Here is a 17615-nt window from a genome sequence, read left to right on the forward strand (position 1 = left end):
GCGATGGAGCTGCCAGTAGCCGCCTCGACATTTAATAAATGAAATTCCATAGCTGGGGGTCGATCGGGGGTGAATGGGCGGCCACCGCTCCTGGGGGTGGGGGTGGGGGGCGCCGGGAAGAGCGGCCAGGCCGCTCCATTCCGTCGTCCAGCCTGGGGCTACCAAGCCCACAGACTGGCTTCTCCGTGTGGGTGCGGCACCGTGCGGCAGGTGGTGCTCCCCCACCGCGAGGTATCTTCGCTTGCAGAAGCCCCGCCAGCTGAGCGGCTGGCTGTGGGGGGAGGAGAGGCCTGCAAAAAGATTTTTCTTAAAGGTGCGATTATAAATATACCCCGTGGATCGCGATTTCAAACAAACTTGTCAATCTGGGCTGCAGCAAAAGGCGATAGAGGCAGCTTTGCTTGTATTTCGGGTGGTGTGACTCATGAGCATTACTTGTCTCCCCCAGGGAAGCAGCCTGCCCACCCACAAGCCACTGCTGTTCTGGCACCGCTGGGATAAAATCGACCAACTCCCAAACCCCTGCCCAAGGACTCCCCTTCTCCCCCTTGTTACTGAGAAGGGCTCCCTGCCCCTTGGGAATCTTCCCTTAATTCTGGTCACCACTGACCTGGCCCCCAGGCCTGGTCCCGGCCACCCGGGCCCTGGCCCCAGAAGCAAAGCGCTCTGGCATTTTGCTGCTGCAGGGATGGGGGCTGGGTGCACGCGGGGCACACGTGTATGGGGGAGCATGCTCAGTGCAGGGGTGCACCCACGTGCGGCCTGCGCCTCCGCTTCCTGTCCCCCCGCCTATTGCCGTCTCCGTGTGAAGTCTAGGAAGAAAGGCCACCATAAGAAAAGGTCCCTGTATGTTATATGCACACGCCCTGGACACACAAACCTGCAGTGGCCCAGAAACACCGTGGAGGTATCCAAGACGAATGCAGAGTGGATATTACTGCCCACAGGCACAGTGGTCACCCCTCGGGAGGTCTTTAAAAACTGCCCAGATTCTTTCCTCTCGGGACGGCAGCATGGATGAGGTATAGATGTATTTTTAGCTGGGAGGCAGGGGTACACCTGGGCGTCCATATTGTTGGCTTTGTGCGGAAGCAGCAAGGGTGTGACCACACACACCTGGACACACAGATGTGGATATATGGGGGACCAGGTCGCACACCTCACCTCAGCCACACAGAGGCGGGCACCCCAAACCACAGCGCTCTGACGAGGAAGGGGGCCTGGGCCTCTAGCTCCTTCCTCTCTTCCCAGGTCCCCCAAGGGTCACCGTCCCCGGGCCTGAGCCCCTCGGGCTACCCTCCACCTGGAAAGCGAAGAGGAGAGGGCTGTGAGGGGAACTCACACAGCCGCGGGGTCGGGAGCGAGGGAGGCGAGGCCCCGCGCGCAGGCGACGCTGCCCTCTAGGGCCTGCAGAGCCGCGGCCGCGGCCCCTTTAAGCACCCCCGCCCCCTCCCGCCCGCGCTCCCGGCTTCCTTTCTCCGGGAGGCGCGGCCCGCAGGGCCCGGCGGCGGGGCGGGTTGCGGGCTGCCCCTCCCCCGGTGGGCAGGGCCTGCGCCGCTTCCTGCAGGAGCGGCCCGGAGCCGCGCAGGGGGCGGGGAGAGCGAGCGGCGGCAGGGCGGCGCGGGGCGGCGCGGGGCGGCGCGGGGCGGAGGGCGCCGGAGGGCGAGCGGGCAGGCGGGCACGGCAGGTTCCGGGCCAGCCCCGGGGGCGGACGGTTGGCCGGGCGCGCGGAGCCTAGCCGGGGCCTTGCCGGAGCCGGGCCGGGCAGCAGAGGCAGCCGCCGCCCGGGCCCGCCGCCCGCGCCCCCCACGCTGGCCCAGAGGGCTGCGGCCGCGTCGCCGCTGAGGATGTCCCGGAAGGGGCCGCGGGCGGAGGTGTGTGCGGACTGCAGCGCCCCGGGTAAGCGAGGCCGGGCCGGGGGCGGGACCGCGCTGCGAGGCCGCCGGGCGGGCGCCGGGCCTGGCGAGAGCGCCGTGCGGGGCCGGAGGGCGGGGCGGGGCGCGGGGCTGGGGGCTGCGGCCTCGGCCCCCGCCCGGCCACTGCGGAGCCGCGTCCTTGGCGGGAGGGCCGGCTGGGGGGCCCCGGTGCCCTCGCGTCCGCGGACGAGCGGGGAAGGACATTCCCGGCGCCACCCCTGAGTCTGAGGGAGGCAGGCGGCTGGCTGCCCCCCACCCCCATCTCTACATCCCGACGGAAGCGCCAGCCTGGGGTGGCAGGAGGGCTGTGGCGGAGGCCCGCAAGGTTTAGGAGGTGGGGGCGAGTGGGGTTTTGTGTCATCTCGGTGCCACCCCCGCGTCTTGCACCTGCTGCTCGCATGGTCTGGGCGCCCGCTGAGGTGGCGGAGGTCAAGGGGCAGAAAGCTGGGCAGATGGGCCAGGGGAGGCTGGGGGAGTGTTTCCTTGGGAGCAGATGGGGGCGGGGGGGTGGGGAGGCGGTATAGCTACTCCTAGGACTGCCTGCCCCTGGTTCCCAAGGCCGGGGCTACTTGCAGGGCCTGGTGTTGAGGGCCAGTACAGCCTGGGCATCTTTCTCTCAGGCATCCCCAGGCTGCCTGGTGCCTGGGAGCCACTAGACTCAGCTATTCTTATGCCCCAGTAAGGTCTGCTTAACCCTGGCAGGTGGGCTTAGCATTGTCCCAGCTTGGGCACAGACCCCTCCTAGCCCTGTGTAGCCCAGTCTGGCCAGAAGTGGATAAGGAGCAGTACCCAGGATATCGCTGGCTTCCTGGCCAGCCTCCTGGCTGTATTTACCCTGGTGTTTCCCTTCTTCCCCGGCACAGTCAGGTCCAGGCTGATGTGAAACCCCCCCTGACCAGCTGAGGAAGTGAGGAGTGGTGACCTGAGTGGCTGCTACCTTCTGATGTGGGAGGACCATGCCAGTGATGGGGCTCAGCAGTTGGCCTGGGGAAGGAAGCCGTGGCTTTTGTCCATCCTCTCCTTAAAATAAAGAAGCTAACTCCCTAGGAGACCTCTGGGCAGGCTCAGGGTGTCTGTGAATTCCAGGGGGACTGAGGGCATAATTAAACATGAGACTGTGAGGTACTGTTCCATGCACCCATAACTTTGAGCCACCCTTAGGACAGGCCTAAGACCCCAACAGGTTGAGAACCACAGATACTCCAGTGGTTCCGATGGCTCCAAGCTCAAGTGTTTGGTGACTGTGGATGCCTGGCAGAGGCATGGTACTCCGTGGGTGGTTGCGACCCTGGGACTTCTCTCAGGGCATGTCATGATCTAGAGGGCCTTCAAGAAGCTATCTGGGCTTACATATCCTTATCCTAATGAGCTGGAAACAGTGATCTTCATCTAGCCGCATGCAGGTCTGAGGATGGAGGGGCCAAGAGGAGAGCTTGCCTTATGTGGGTGTCCCAGGCTGTTGTGTAAACCTCTGCAGGGAGGGCATAGCATGGGGGTGAGGGTGGAAGGTCCAGAAGGACTGGGGGGAGGGTGCTTCTGTCAGCTTACTCTGTGACCCATGGCAGGGCTCTTCCTCAGTTTTCTCAATTGTGAAGCAAAGAAATTGGGAGTAGAAATGGTTTTTGAAGACCATCCCATCTTCAAGTCTGTGGTTCTCATTCTCAGCCAAAGGGACATAGGACAGAATCAGCAAGGTAGTTCTCCTTTCTCCACTGCATTTGACTGTCTGAAACCTATGGATGCCTAATGGGTTCGGGGAGGAATGATGTGTATCTGATGTCTTGGATTGCTCGTGCCCCAGGTACCTCCTTTTCCCCTGACCCAGAATACATGTCAGGAATAGGCAGGGGGTAAGGATGGTGAGGTAGGCAGGGTGCTGACAAAGTCTTACACATCACTCTACCCCAGCACCTGGCATGGTGTCTAGCACATGTTGAGCCTCCCTGGGTGTTTAGATGCTTATCAGGACCCCAGCTGGCTACTTGGGGCTCCCCCATTCCCCACCATAGGACCCAATCTCTGTGGGACGCAAGGAGTGGCATTCTCAGTGTGGGAACTATAGCAGCCCAGGTACAACAAGGCTTGAGGGTGATCAACAGTTGGGACCCCATAGGCACATGCCTCCTACCCAGTCATAGGCTTCTCTCACTGTGAATGGGGTTCCAGCCCTAGGAGTGGGGCTGTGGCCTTTTTTGTGGTTGGTTAATTTGAGGAGACCATAGAGGTGAAAGGTGAGATACAGGCTGACTGCAAAGGTCCTCGTCCTCCCTCTGCTTCCAGGCATGGGCATACAAGTGACAAGTGTATTTTGTAAGGCGGCTGGACATAGCATGGCTGCTATGGCATCTGCGCAAAGTCATCAGGCACCATATGTGTACCTGTCTGCTGTGGGTGTCCAAGAGAGGGCAGGAGTCAAGGAACCCCGGAGAATGTGTCCCCCCCCCCTTCCTTCCCCTCCACTCGCTCTGCTCACAGTCCTGATCCAGCTCAGGGGCCTGTTCCTCATCCCATGGTTCTCCATCTCAGCTTTTCCACCTGGGCAGCCCAGGTCATGGGAGTGGAACCTCAGGGTGCCAGGCACTTGGGTGAGCAAGAATGGCTACTGGCTAGGGGACATTTGGAAACCTGCAGGCTCATTTGTCTCTTCATAATGTAGATGGTGGGTTCGGGGAGGAGTGAATGGGGGGGGGCACTTTCTTTCTCTTTTATTGAGGTTTAACTTATACATAGCAAAGTTCCTGCACCTTATTGTTGAGCCAGATGGATGCTTTTTTTTACCTGTTTACCTCCTGCATAGTAGCCACTCCCATCTGAAGGTAAAGCATTTCTGTTGCTCTCTGGGCCTTTCCTCTGCCCCCTCCCAGTCAACACCCCCCAAAGGTAACTGCCATTCTGGCCATTCTGACCTTTATTTCCATGGATTACTCTTGCCTGCTTTCAAGATGGTGGGCTTCTCCCTCTTTTCTTTTCCTTTTTTTTTTTTTTTTTTAGAGAGATTTATTTATTCATTCATGAGAGACCCACAGAAAGAGAGAGTGGCAGAGAATTCTCTCTCTCCTAGTGAGGATCTGCTCAGGAGACCCTGGCCTTTATAGCAAACCTACTGCCCCTAGAGGCCAGGAATGGCTTTGGGCGGTAACATGAATTCACCTTAGTAGAGGCCTTGATGATTAGTTAACATTATCCCAGGATCCCTCCTACCGCTTGCCCACACACACCAGACCCGCATCTGGATCTCAGCAGGGTACTGAGGTCACCACATCTCCTGAACCTTATGTTCCCTGGAGGCACCTGGCTAGCTCAATCAGTAGAGCATGTGACTCTTGGTGTTGTGAGTTCAAGCCCCACCTTGGGGCTTTCGGCATGGAGCCTATTAAAAACAAAACACCTTATGTCCCTGTCCTTTCTACCCCAAGTATGATCTAGGGAGCCTTTTGGGAGCAAGGTTCCTTAACCTTAAACTGCAATAGTCATTTGAATTACAGAAGCCCTTCAGGCCTGAGGAAGTGGCCTAAGTGGGGCTTAAGGGCTCCGGTTTGGGTAGGCCCAAGGCCCCTTGGGCATATAAGAAGTAGGCAGTAGAGTTAGGGTGGGCTTTTCATCTGTGTAATCAAGAACTGAGCTGGCACTGGTGTGCCCCAGGCCAGGACAGTGTCCCCTGCTCAACCTTCCTATTTCAGGCCACTGTGGAAGAGAGGTAGGACCCCTCCCCCAGGCTGGGAGAGTACCGAGCAAAGCCTTGGACCTTATTCCCCAACTCCTGATCTCTTACCATGTCTGGCCTGGCTTGGGATATCTGTGCAGTCCTCTGAGGCCTGGCTTCTCTGGTCGGGCTGTGGGCCTGGGGTGGAGGCCTCAGGGTGGCCCATTTATGATCCTGGCCTGGGCGGCTCCCCGCTTACAGGAAACCCCACCATTTCAACAAGAGGAATTTAGGCTGCGTCATTTCCAGCTTCCTGCTTGAGTTGCCAGAGGTGGCTGGTGGGCAGACCCCTCACCCAGTGGTGCTTGGGAGTGGGGGGAGGGAGCTTTCATGTGGCTCACTGGGGTGCCTCACTGTTTGGGGAAAGCCAATACTAAGGAGTGTCCTAGGCTCCCCCTCTTGGCACAGGTGGTGAGTCCCTTCCTCATGGGCCTCTGAAGTCAACTCCCAGGAAGGTGTATGACAGGCAGCTGGTTGTCCTGTTTTTTGAGGGGCTGCCCAAAGAAGCCCAGACCTAAAGAGCTGAACCCCCTCTTTCACTTCTTGTTTCTTCCTGTCTCCTTAGAGGGAATACTTGCTGTAGGCAGAACTCAGGCTTCACCCTGACTCAATCTCCTTACAGTTCTCCTGGAACTTCTATGGAAGTCCTTCAGGGGGAGGGTCTGGGAATCACCTTCTGGTTGGAGAGACTCTCGTTATCCCAAGCCTGTCCCTCCGCTGGGGGGCCTACTTCTGGACTTCCTGAGACTGGGGCAGGGGGCCTGGGCAGAGCACAGTGTCCTGGGAGAGAGGTTCCCTGCCCCCACTCTTGGAGGCATACAATGGCTGCTTTCTCCCCTGTGACCTTTCCACAGCCTGAGCTGTATGCAGCTGTCTCCTCCCCCTCTCCCAAGGGGCCGGGGATGGGTGACATCTCCCCTGCCCCTGAGAAGGACCCTATCCTGGCCCCCTCTTCTTGTTTCCAAAGTTTGCTTCTCTCCAAGGAGTGGAGAGTGCCCTCCAGGGCCCTTGCCCACTTGGGGCTTCTTCCTTAGGGGCAGAGCAGAAGGAGAGCAGTGGGGTGAACAGGGCACGGTTTCTTGCATCTTGTGCTGGTTCCACATCCCAGCAACCCCACTCACTAGCTTTGTGACCTTGAGCCAGCACTCTAATCTCTCTGAGCCACTGTTTCTCATTGGTATAGCAAGGGTAGCACTTCCTGCCTTGCCTAACAGTTGTGAGAGACATCGTGCATACAGGCCCAGCTAGTACAGAGTGGGTATCCAGTTTTAGTTCCTTTGCCCTCTCCATCCCAGTTAAGAGGGGTTCCGGCTTAGCCCATCAGTGATGAGGCCAGGAAGCTCAGCATGAGAAGGCCTCTTGCCTGCCAAGATGAGGACAGAGGCAGGAGCCCATGGAAGCATACAGTGGGTCGGGCTGGTGGGCCAGTGGGTCCAGCAGAAGCCTGGGTGCAGGAGGCATGTGGCACTGACCCAGACACAGGAGGGGTACCTAGGGTTGTCTGGCACGCAACAGCAATGTTGCATCCCTTAGGGGATTCCTGCCTCCGGGGGAAGGGCTAGGCCAATTGTCTTGTTCCCTGGGAAAGGCTGCAGGACAAGAAGACATGCCCACCGAGTAGACCCTGGGGACCACTCCCCCCACTCACCCCTAGACAGGCAGAGATGTGTAGGCAGGGTCACAGCTGCCAGTCACCTGCTGTGAGCCTTTGGGGAAATCCCTCCTACGCCATGGCTCAGCTTCCTCATCAGTAACCTGTGTGCCCTGATGGTCCCAGCTCCTGGGGCTTTGGGAAGCTGAGTAAGGGAACGTGTGAGCATGGTGTGAGCCCAGAGCAGGTGCCCAGGAGACATTGCCTGTGATCTAGCCTTGGCTGACCCTGGTTCCCCCACCGGCAGACCCTGGCTGGGCCTCCATCAGCAGGGGAGTGCTGGTGTGTGACGAGTGCTGCAGTGTGCACCGGAGCCTGGGCCGCCACATTTCCATCGTCAAGCACCTTCGCCACAGCGCCTGGCCTCCCACACTGCTGCAGGTACGGGGCTAGGCCGGGCGGGTCTTCATTCTGCAGAATGTGCTGAGCATGGATACGTTTCCCCCTACACTCACACTGCTCAGGATTTTGGCAGCTTCCAAAGGGCAGCACTCACCTGGGGCAGAACCTGACTCTGACCCTTTCCACCCATTATGCTAGCCATGCAGACAGGAGGCTTGTAAGACTGGGGTCTTACATATCTGGGCACTCACCCCAGCTCTGCCATGTACTAGCTTGGCCATGTAGCACTGAGCAAGTCACTTAACTTCTCTGAGCCTTGGCACGCTTGCTGTGCCACCTGAAGTGCCAAGTGGGACCCACAGGCTCAGGTGGCCCGCCTGGTTGAAGGTGCACCGGTGGCAGGTACACGGGAGGCCCATTGGTACTGTTTCTAGCTCCGCTGGCTGCAGCCAGCACTTGGAGGGGTTTTCCCCAGTAGCCGGTGCACAGTGGGCACCCTGACTTGGCACCTCTTCCCTGCAGATGGTGCACACGCTCGCCAGCAACGGGGCCAACTCCATCTGGGAGCATTCCCTGCTGGACCCCGCACAAGTGCAGAGTGGCCGGCGCAAAGCCAACCCCCAAGACAAAGTCCAGTGAGTTGGGCCAGAGGGGTGGTGGCAGGGGGTGCATGGTCTGAGATGCGGGTCCAAGAGGTGGACCGGTGACTGGCCTCTCCTGCTCTGCTCACCGTCGCATCCTATGCGCCCTGCCCAGCCCCATCAAGTCAGAATTCATCAGGGCCAAGTACCAGATGCTGGCGTTTGTGCACAAGCTTCCTTGCCGGGACGATGATGGGGTGACTGCCAAAGATCTCAGCAAGGTTGGAGGGGCCCCATGGGGGATGGGTGGGCCTCCTCTCTTGTCACCTGTGACACCCTTTAGGGCCTCTCCTGCATCACCACTGAGCCCTAGGCCTCAAAGGTGTTCAGGTCAGGCAAGAATAGGGGGTACAGCAGGGGGACAAGATTGTGTGGTCAGGTAGCATGTGGTCAAGGCCCCTCAGCTCCCAAGTGGACACAACAGGGCTAAAATCCTCCATCTGCCACTCAAATGCTGTGAAGACTTGGGGCCATTTCTTAGCCACTCAGAGCCTCAGTCTCCTCTGTAAAATGGGAAAGAACGAACAGCATCTCCCTCATAGACAACATCTGTCTCAACCAGAGTTCGCAGCCCAGGTAGCCAGTGACTGATGGCAGCTGTTGTTTGGCATTAACTCCTTGGGGGAAGTCCTCTGTCCTCCCTGACAACCCAACTTCAGCTGGGCCCCTGGAGCTGGTAGGAGTCCCAGCAGCTGCCTGACGTGGTACAGCTTGAGGAGGGGCAGGGCCTCATACACACATCAGTGGCACACTCTGCTCCTTGCAGCAACTGCACTCAAGTGTTCGGACAGGCAACTTGGAGACGTGTCTGCGCTTGCTGTCCCTGGGTGCCCAAGCCAACTTCTTCCATCCAGAGAAGGGCACCACACCTCTGCACGTGGCTGCCAAGGCGGGGCAGACACTACAGGCTGAGCTGCTCGTGGTGTATGGGGCTGACCCAGGCTCTCCTGATGTGAATGGCCGCACACCCATTGATTATGCCAGGTGAGGGTCAGATGGTGGGTGAGGCTTTGGCGGGTGGGGGTGCTAGGCTGCTGCTGCAGGGCTGAGGCATGCCCCCTCCCCACAGGCAGGCGGGGCACCATGAGCTGGCGGAAAGGCTAGTCGAGTGCCAGTATGAGCTCACTGACCGGTTGGCCTTCTATCTCTGTGGACGCAAGCCGGGTGAGCAGAGCTCCGGGCAGGCCTGGGAGGGCCAGGCAGGTGGGACCCAGACACACCCCAGCAGCAGGTGCCATGGTGACAAAGCTGGCTGGGGAACGGTGTTGCTAGGCAACTGGCTCCTGTGAAATTGATGCAGGCTCTTGGCTACAGCACACTGGGATAGGAGTGGGGGTGGGCACAACTTCAGTCAGCTCCCATGGCTCTTGGGGGTGGCCTGCCCTCCTCCCTGTCCCCTGACACTTCTGGGTGCCAAGCCCTGCTCATGGCAGTGCGATGGGCTCCCAGTTGCCCAGGCCAGCTTGCACCAGTGACTTGGCATTTTTATTTTTGTTCAGATCACAAGAATGGGCATTACATCATCCCACAGATGGCTGACAGGTGAGTGCCCACCTGATGCCCCTTCCCAGAGGCTGTTGGATGCCATGTGGGTGCCTGAGCCCAGAGCTTCCACCCTTCCATCTCCCCAGGCTGTAGGGTCCTCCACTCTCTGGGGGCTGGCATTTCTGCCCAGTCCTCACTCGCCGATGCTGGGCCCCCAGGCAGGTGAGAGATGTCAGCTCAACATATGGCCAGCACAGCCTGAGCCCCATGGCTATCCCACACAGGCTCGAGTACAAGAACACCTTCCCTAGGAGTGGTGGATTGCGGACTTATTTCTAGTGGCACTCACCCCACTGTACAATCTTTAGACAAACCTCTGTTCTTCGGTGAACAGATGGTGGGCTCCAGGGATTTGACTAACCTCGGGACTGCTGACCAGGCCTCTGTGGGGTGCTCAGAAATTGTGCAGGGGCTGGGGTGCAGGGCACAGTACTATTGAGGTGTTTCTGCCTCTGATCTGATGATCTCAGGCGCCTAGGCTGTGGGGACCACTCACTCAGCTTACGAGATGGATGCTAGCGCCACCTAGTGGCCACTTCTGATGGCCAAGCCTCGCCAGGCTTTGCCAGCTGGCCTGGGGGTCTGAGAGAGAGAGAGGAGGCTCTCTCTTCCTCTCCGAAGGCCAGTGTGGGCAGACAGGGATGGTCAGGCCTAGGCAGCTTGGATCCTTGAACCCAAACCTACTCTGTTTTGAGACGCCGAGCGTCCCTCCTGCTTCTCTGGTCTTACTCTGCCTGGTGTGTGTGTTTCAAACATATCGGCATGTACTCAGTGAAATGGTAACCGAGCTCCGTCCCGGTGCCAGCTACTGTTCTCGGCCCTGAAACACAGAGGTAACTCAGACGTGATCTCTGCCCCAAAGGAGCTTGCAGTATGGAGAGGGAGGCCGCCTACTCAAGACAGCTGTAGTTCCCTTTGGGGAGTACCGAAAGAGAAATAAGGGCATAGATGATATAAGTGGGAAGTGCTGTGCAGGGAACTGCAGGCAGTCTGTGGGGCTGGAGTATAGTGTGAGGAATCCCAGGAGCAGGACTGGGATAGAAACAGGCGAGAGAATGGCCAGTCCTGTGAGCCCCCACAGGAGTAGAGAGGGTTCCAAGCACTGACGTGTGGAGTCAGCTCTGCCATTTATTGGCTGTTTGACTTCAGGCAGGCTGCTTGACCTCTCTTAGTTACCTCGTGGCAATGAGGGCAAGAGTTCCTGCCTTTTCTGGGCTGTTGAGAGAATTAAGTAAGATAATGCATGCCAAGCACATAGCATATTGTTTAAGTGAGCTTTTTGTTGAAGTACGGTTAAAGTATGCCCCATACACATATTTTGTTATTGAGTTGTTTCTAAGGCCAGGAAAAGCATGGCCCAGTGTGTCAGAAACATCACCCCAGCTGCTGGGTGGGAAAGGGGATTGTAGGGGAAGGATCAGAAGTGGGAAGATGGATGAAGAAACTCTAGCAAACAGACAGCCCCGGGGGCGGGGGGGGGGGGGCGGTTGGCGCTCAGCGGTTTAAGCACCACCTTCAGCCCAGGGCGTGATCCTGGAGACCTGGGATTGAGTCTCACGTCTGGCTCCCTGCATGGAGCCTGCTTCTCCCTCTGCCTGTATCTCTGCCTCTCTCCCTCTCTCTCCCTCTTTGTGTCTCTCATGAATAAATAAATAAAATCTTAAAAAAAAAAAAAAAAAACTCTGGCAAAGGCCTAGGGAAGAGAGACTGAGGGCAGAAGCTGGGGGAAGCTCCACCGGGGCCGGGGACACAGGTGCCCAGGGAGTGGGACACAGAGGGAGAGAGCAAGCCTGTGGAGGAGCAGGTTGTGGGGGGAGACGAGTTCTGGTGTGTGCACTCTGGGGCTCACGTGTGCACAGAGGTGGGCATGAGTTTGCCCCGGGAAGGCTTGCACTGCCCTGCTCCTGGGTAATTGGTGCCTCTGTCCTGTTCTTTCCTCTGCTGCCTCCCTCTGGACTTAGATCTCGGCAAAAGTGCATGTCTCAGAGGTATATGGTGCCTGCTGCGGGAGCAGGCTCTGGAGGTTGGGAGGGCTGGGGGGGTGTTTGGTGTGCAGCATCTGGGATGTTGTCTTCCTGGGATCCCTGCATGTTCTGGAGTCACAGGCAGGGGCCTGGCCACCTCTAATGTCTGCCCATTCCCGTCTCCCTCCTTCATCCACAGCCTAGACCTGTCTGAGTTGGCCAAAGCCGCCAAGAAGAAGCTGCAGGCGGTGAGTCTGCTTGGACAGGCCCCTGATGCTTAGAGCTGTCCCCATTTCTGACCTACACCCCTGCCATTGGTCCCCCTCCTTCCTGCCTTCCTGGCTCCCTCCCTATCCCCTCCCAGCCTTTTGTCTTTGACTCTGGCTCTGCCCTCTGCAGGCTTCAGGGCCCTAGCTCCCCCTCTGATCTATGAGGGCACTAACTGTTCTGACCTGGTCTCTCTCTGTCGTCTCCCACCTTGGAGCTTGACAGAGAGACCCCTGCCTCAGTTTCCAGTTCTGAGAAGGGGCTAGGCAGCACAGGGGACACAAGCCATTTCCCATGTCTTATGACATCTTGGTTGGGCTGGCCTTGTCAGCACTAGGGAGCAATTGATCTGACAAAGCCTGGGTCCCCCTCTTTGCCTCTAGCTCAGCAACCGGCTTTTTGAGGAACTTGCCATGGATGTGTATGACGAGGTGGATAGAAGAGAAAATGATGCTGGTGAGCCAAGAGGGCATCTAAGGTCGTGGGTGGATGAGATGAGGGTACCTGCCCGCCTGCTGCGGAAGGGCTAGGACCTGGTGTGGCTCTCAGGTCTTTTCACTGGGACCAAGAGGGGATGCCTGGGGTTGATCTGCTCAGCAGGTCTGCATATCGGTCCCTGCTGGCTGTGAGCAGCAGTCTGGACAGCTTCCCCAGCCAGGCGGAGTGTGCTTAGTTGGAGGCAGCCAGCCTGTTCCTCCGCCCCCACCCCTGGACTGGGGCTCATCTCTGCTCTGGCTGCCTCCCACTTTGGCTGACTCCCCAGTCCCACTCCACGCCCTCCCTCTACATCACTCCTTCCTGGCCACAGCCAAATTCCAGCGCAAACTTTGGGCTGGGCCTGGCAAGAAGGGGTCGCCTTGCTCTGTTCGTCATCAGCCTGGCCAGCCTCGCCCAGCCTTGCCCTGACCCAGCCTTGCTTTTGTTGTCTGAAGACCATCCCTGTTTTGAATATCAGCACTTGGTGGGCGTGGGGAGGAGTGAGGAAGGCTGTGCTCAGCATGTTCCCACCTCCACCCTGTGGGCTTGGACACCGTGGATGCTCTGGATGATTTGCTCCCTGCTCCTCCCCTGTAGTGTGGCTGGCTACCCAAAACCACAGCACCCTGGTGACAGAGCGCAGTGCTGTGCCCTTCCTGCCTGTGAACCCCGAGTACTCAGCCACACGGAATCAGGTGAGGGGGCTGGATGGGGGGGCCTGGGGCAGTCTCCTCCTCTCCTGGGGTCGCCAGCTCTGTGGGCCCTGCCCTTCCTCAGCGGCTGTTGTCTGGGCCTGCTCTTCTCCCCTGCCCTAGGCCTCTCGGGGCTCTGCTGGCACTAGGATTTGGATGTGGGGAAGAAGCTGTTTCTTTGAGCACTTGGTGAGCAGCCTCATGGAGGAGGCGGTGGTACCAGCCTCTTCTTGAGAGCTCCCCTCGGCACCCAGAATCTGTGTCATCTTCAACCCCGTGCTCTGGCCATGAGCCAGATAACAGGGGACTCCCTTGCAGCTTTGTTCCCACCCCCGTCTATCGGCTATCAGGGGGCCTGTCATGCCAGCCGGGTTCTTTCTGCCTTGTAGGGGCGACAGAAGTTGGCCCGCTTTAATGCCCGAGAGTTTGCCACCTTGATCATAGACATTCTCAGCGAGGCCAAGCGGAGACAGCAGGGCAAGAGCCTGAGCAGCCCCACAGGTGGGAAGGGTGTGGATAGGGCTACAGGCCATGGGCATCTTTCTAGAATATTCTCTTTCATGTCTCCCTTTTGGGGTGGCATGATAGAAGGGTTGTGTGGCTGAATCCTGAGTGACAGGACTGTGCCCTCAGACAACCTTGAGCTCTCTGCGCGGAGCCAGAGTGACCTCGACGACCAACATGACTACGACAGTGTAGCCTCGGACGAGGACACGGACCAGGAGCCCCTGCGCAGCGCTGGTGCCACTAGGAACAACCGTGCCCGGGTCTGAGCAATGCCCCGCCCTGGGCCTCCATCAAGGGCCAGCTCTATCCCCTTATAGGGTTGGGGGCTTCAGGGACAAGGGGCTGGTTATGGCCTTGAGAAGAGCCTTCTGTGGGCATTCACCCCCTGCCCCTGATGACTGACTCACCTCTGTCTCGCTCTGCAGAGCATGGACTCCTCAGACCTATCCGATGGGGCTGTAACACTGCAGGAATATCTGGAGCTCAAGAAGGCTCTGGCTACCTCCGAGGCCAAGGTGCAGCAGCTCATGAAGGTCAACAGCAGCTTGAGTGATGAGCTTCGGAGGCTACAGAGGGAGGTAAGGGCAGCAGGCTTGGTGGGAGTGGGGCTTCTAGCATCCTGGTCCTGGAGGATCCCCTGCCCCCAGAGGTGGGGGTACTCCTGGAGCCTCTGGAGGTTCTGACACCACCGTGTGCTCTCAGATCCACAAGCTGCAGGCAGAGAACTTGCAGATTCGGCAGCCGCCGGGGCCAGTGCCCACACCCCCACTGCCCAGCGACAGAGCAGAACATACATCGATGGGGCCTGGTGGCAGTGCCCACCGCAGGGACCGCCAGGCCTTCTCCATGTATGAACCAGGCTCTGCCCTGAAGCCCTTTGGGGGCCCACCTGGGGACGAGCTTACCACCCGGCTACAGCCTTTCCACAGCACTGTGAGTTGCCTCTGGGTGTCAAGGATTGGGGGAAACAGGGTTGGAGCTGCCGTAGGGTCCTCTGTGATGCCTATTGTGCCATCCCCTAGGAGCTGGAGGATGATGCCATCTATTCAGTACACGTCCCTGCTGGCCTTTACCGGGTAAGAAGGGCTTGGGGGAAGTGGATCCATTTCTGCAGATTGGTTCTTAGCCCCAGTGGGTGCCAGGTTTTGTGCCGGCTGCTGGGCACAGGGATGACTAGATACACGTGTCGCCCCCCTCCTCCTTACTGCTGGGAAACTGGAAGACAGGTGGCAGGGAGGAAGAACTGACTCCAGTCCCCCTGGGTTTCAGATCCGGAAGGGGGTGTCAGCCTCAGCTGTGCCCTTCACTCCCTCCTCCCCACTGCTGTCCTGTTCCCAGGAAGGAAGCCGTCATACGGTAACATTCCCATTCCCAGTTCCCATCCCTAGTGCCCAAGGGACAGGCTGAATGAGATGCGTGCATGGAAACGGCCAGGCCAGGCCGGGCCGTGTGGGTCTATGAACATGTATGTCACCTACTACCCCTTCCCTGATCCTCCAGAGCAAGCTTTCCCGCCATGGTAGCGGTGCTGACAGTGACTATGAGAACACGCAAAGTGGGGACCCGCTGCTTGGGTGAGGCACCCCAGGGAAGAAGGCTGAGTGGGTGCTGGAGTGTCTGGGAGGGTGCAGGCAAGCAGCCTCACCACTGGAATATCTCTTTCTAACCCTGACCTCAGACTGGAAGGGAAGAGGTTTCTTGAGCTGGGCAAGGAAGAAGACTTCCACCCAGAGTTGGAGAGCCTGGACGGAGATCTTGACCCTGGGCTTCCCAGCACAGAGGATGTCATCCTGAAGACAGAACAGGTCACCAAGAACATTCAGGAATTGTTGCGGGCTGCCCAAGAATTCAAGCATGACAGGTATGCGGGTGGGATGCAAGGCTCCTAGCAGTCCCTGGGCGTTGGAGAGGGTAAGAGGGGCCAGTGTTCCACTGTCCCTGCAAACTCTCCTAATTTTTACCCTCCCCTCCTCCCAAAGCTTTGTGCCCTGCTCAGAGAAGATCCATTTGGCTGTGACTGAGATGGCCTCTCTCTTCCCAAAGGTACTGGGACCAGATAGACGAGCAGGATTGGGAAGGGTCTTGGGGTGGGCAGGTACAGGGAATGTGACTGCTACCTAGGTGGAGATGAGGACACACTGGGCCATGTTCGAGGCTCATGGTTTGAAGTTTAAGGCCCAACTCCCGCCTCCCCTCCAGAGGCCAGCCCTGGAGCCTGTGCGCAGCTCGCTGCGGCTGCTCAATGCCAGCGCCTACCGGCTGCAGAGTGAATGCCGGAAGACCGTGCCCCCAGAGCCCGGTGCCCCTGTGGACTTCCAGCTGCTGACTCAGCAGGTGATCCAGTGCGCCTATGACATCGCCAAGGCCGCCAAGCAGCTGGTTACCATCACCACCCGAGAAAAGAAGCAGTGACAACTCTCCCTGCACCCTCACCTGCACCCTGGGACCTCACTGGCCATGGGAGCTGGGCCACTCCAGACACTAATCCCCACCCTCACAGAGCTGCTGGCACAAGTGCCCTCAGTGCTGCCCCCCTCCCCTGGCAGCCAGGTGCCCCAGTGCCCGCCCTCCTCAAGCCCCCCAAGGATAGGGAGGTGGGGTAGCAGGAGCTTCTGTCCCCCACATTCCACACACCTCCTCCTGTACATAGCATTCCCCTCCCCCCCCTTCTAGCGTGCAGGGGCCTGTAAGGTATCACTCCCAGCCCCTGGCCCTCTGGGGCACCCTCAGCAGAGGGTGTGGTAGGGACACTCCAAGTAGGACAGTTCCCCCTACAGGCACCCCACCCCCATGAGCCAGTTCAGCCCTACTGGGGGCTGAACGGGGGCATCTCTTCCTTTGTACATAATCTCTGTGGATGTCCCCCCATCCTGTAGCCACCAGCCCCCCTGCTGCTGTCCTTGAATGCCAAATGGCCCCTGCCGAGAGCACTGGCCCCAGTCTGTGTTCCCAGGGTCCCTAGCAGCAAACAAACACTGGAAAATGTTTTTTTTCTCTCTCTCTCTTCCACTCCTTAATTTTAACATTGTGGTAACTCAGTGTCCCTGCGTGCTTGTGTGTGAGTGTGCGGGGCGGCAGTGCCGTTCCGGAGGCCTGGCCCATCTGGAGTTCTATGAAGGGTGAGGGGACCAGAACAGCAGGACCAGTGTTGGGGATCATCCCCCCTTCCCCATCCTGGGGCCAGGGACTGCTGGTAACCAGCTGGGGTCCAACCCACCACCTCCCCTCATCTGTCCCCCCACTCCTACCCCTTTCTCTATGAACTTATAACAAAAACCACTTCCCTACATTTCTCCACCCCCTCCCTTGTGGAGGAGGATGTGCTGGCTGGGGCAGAGAACTAAGCGTCTGAGCCTGGGGCTGGCTCCCCGGGGTCCCTGACTCAGCTGAGAGCCCCCTTCCCATAACCTCTGAGAGGCCAGCACCTGCCCTGTGGTATCTGGGTATCTGGAATCTGAACTGCAGCCTGGGAGCTGGAGAGGCAGATGGCAGTGCCTACCAGCTCTCCCTGTCCCCCTGGGGCCAGGCTCTACCTGTGTGGTGGTGGGTGGGCTGTCAAGACATGTGTCATGTACATTTGTATCAAAAATAAATAAGTGACCATGTGCTCTTGCTGATGCTTACAGAATCGGGGGGAGCAGGGGGTATTGGGGAGGTGGCAGACACAAAAGGGAGAAAAAAACCTGGCAAGAGCATGAAGCAAATGAAGACCACAACTGTTCCAGACCTAAAACTCGAAAGCCCTCGTGTTCTAGAAAAGGAGCTGGGAAATAAGGTTTCAGTCGCTAACGCTGCCTCCCCCTCCCCATCATGGTAGCAGGTCGGGTTCTATCCCACTACTAAAACTGGCCAAGGCCAAGTGGGCAGGTGGAGGCAGGCTGGTGGGGGCCTAATGATTTTTTGGTAAAAG

General features: G+C 58.6%; 2 protein-coding genes across 7 annotated transcripts; one reads left to right on the plus strand and one right to left on the minus strand.

The window, feature by feature from the left end:
* Positions 1–13: 13 nt before the first annotated feature.
* LOC121473584 (RING finger protein 225-like) lies at positions 14–1466 on the minus strand. Of its 5 annotated transcripts, XM_041726091.1 has the most exons (4): positions 1343–1466; positions 881–1116; positions 611–812; positions 14–290 (listed from the first exon to the last, which is right to left on the minus strand). In XM_041726091.1, exons 2-4 carry the CDS (start codon positions 1069–1071, stop codon positions 159–161), a joined length of 525 nt encoding a protein of 174 aa, XP_041582025.1. In that variant the 5' UTR covers positions 1072–1116; positions 1343–1466; the 3' UTR covers positions 14–158. The 5 variants fall into 5 exon arrangements, 4 of the variants coding, with proteins under 4 accessions (XP_041582025.1, XP_041582026.1, XP_041582027.1 ...); XM_041726092.1 differs by lacking the exon at positions 1343–1466 and having other exon boundaries at positions 881–1156; XM_041726093.1 differs by lacking the exon at positions 1343–1466 and having other exon boundaries at positions 756–812; positions 881–1154.
* A 117-nt stretch (positions 1467–1583) lies between these two features.
* GIT1 (GIT ArfGAP 1) lies at positions 1584–17310 on the plus strand. 2 transcript variants are annotated; one of them, XM_041724578.1, is made up of 21 exons: positions 1584–1899; positions 7518–7651; positions 8135–8247; positions 8369–8474; positions 9020–9237; positions 9323–9417; positions 9753–9795; positions 11760–11786; positions 11962–12010; positions 12413–12485; positions 13104–13201; positions 13588–13699; positions 13832–13965; positions 14131–14283; positions 14408–14638; positions 14728–14781; positions 14975–15061; positions 15206–15279; positions 15384–15566; positions 15685–15748; positions 15905–17310. In XM_041724578.1, the coding sequence occupies exons 1-21, from the start codon at positions 1848–1850 to the stop codon at positions 16115–16117; spliced, it is 2313 nt and encodes a 770-aa protein (XP_041580512.1). In that variant the 5' UTR covers positions 1584–1847; the 3' UTR covers positions 16118–17310. The 2 variants fall into 2 exon arrangements, with proteins under 2 accessions (XP_041580512.1, XP_041580511.1); XM_041724577.1 differs by lacking the exon at positions 11760–11786 and having other exon boundaries at positions 1709–1899.
* Positions 17311–17615: the final 305 nt, after the last annotated feature.

This window comes from Vulpes lagopus, chromosome 12 (assembly GCF_018345385.1).
Source record: "Vulpes lagopus strain Blue_001 chromosome 12, ASM1834538v1, whole genome shotgun sequence".
Classification (NCBI taxonomy): domain Eukaryota; kingdom Metazoa; phylum Chordata; class Mammalia; order Carnivora; family Canidae; genus Vulpes; species Vulpes lagopus.

Coding starts and splice junctions, on each gene's coding strand:
- LOC121473584 (XM_041726091.1), bottom strand. CDS start 1,071: ATGGACGCCCAGGTGTACCCCTGCCTCCCAGCTAAAAATACATCTATA. Junction 813..880: donor GTGTTTCTGGGCCACTGCAG/GTTTGTGTGTCC, acceptor CTTTCTTCCTAG/ACTTCACACGGAGACGGCAA. Junction 291..610: donor GGACCAGGCCTGGGGGCCAG/GTCAGTGGTGAC, acceptor ATCTTTTTGCAG/GCCTCTCCTCCCCCCACAGC.
- GIT1 (XM_041724578.1), top strand. CDS start 1,848: ATGTCCCGGAAGGGGCCGCGGGCGGAGGTGTGTGCGGACTGCAGCGCC. Junction 9,238..9,322: donor ACACCCATTGATTATGCCAG/GTGAGGGTCAGA, acceptor CCCTCCCCACAG/GCAGGCGGGGCACCATGAGC. Junction 15,567..15,684: donor CAAGAATTCAAGCATGACAG/GTATGCGGGTGG, acceptor CTCCTCCCAAAG/CTTTGTGCCCTGCTCAGAGA.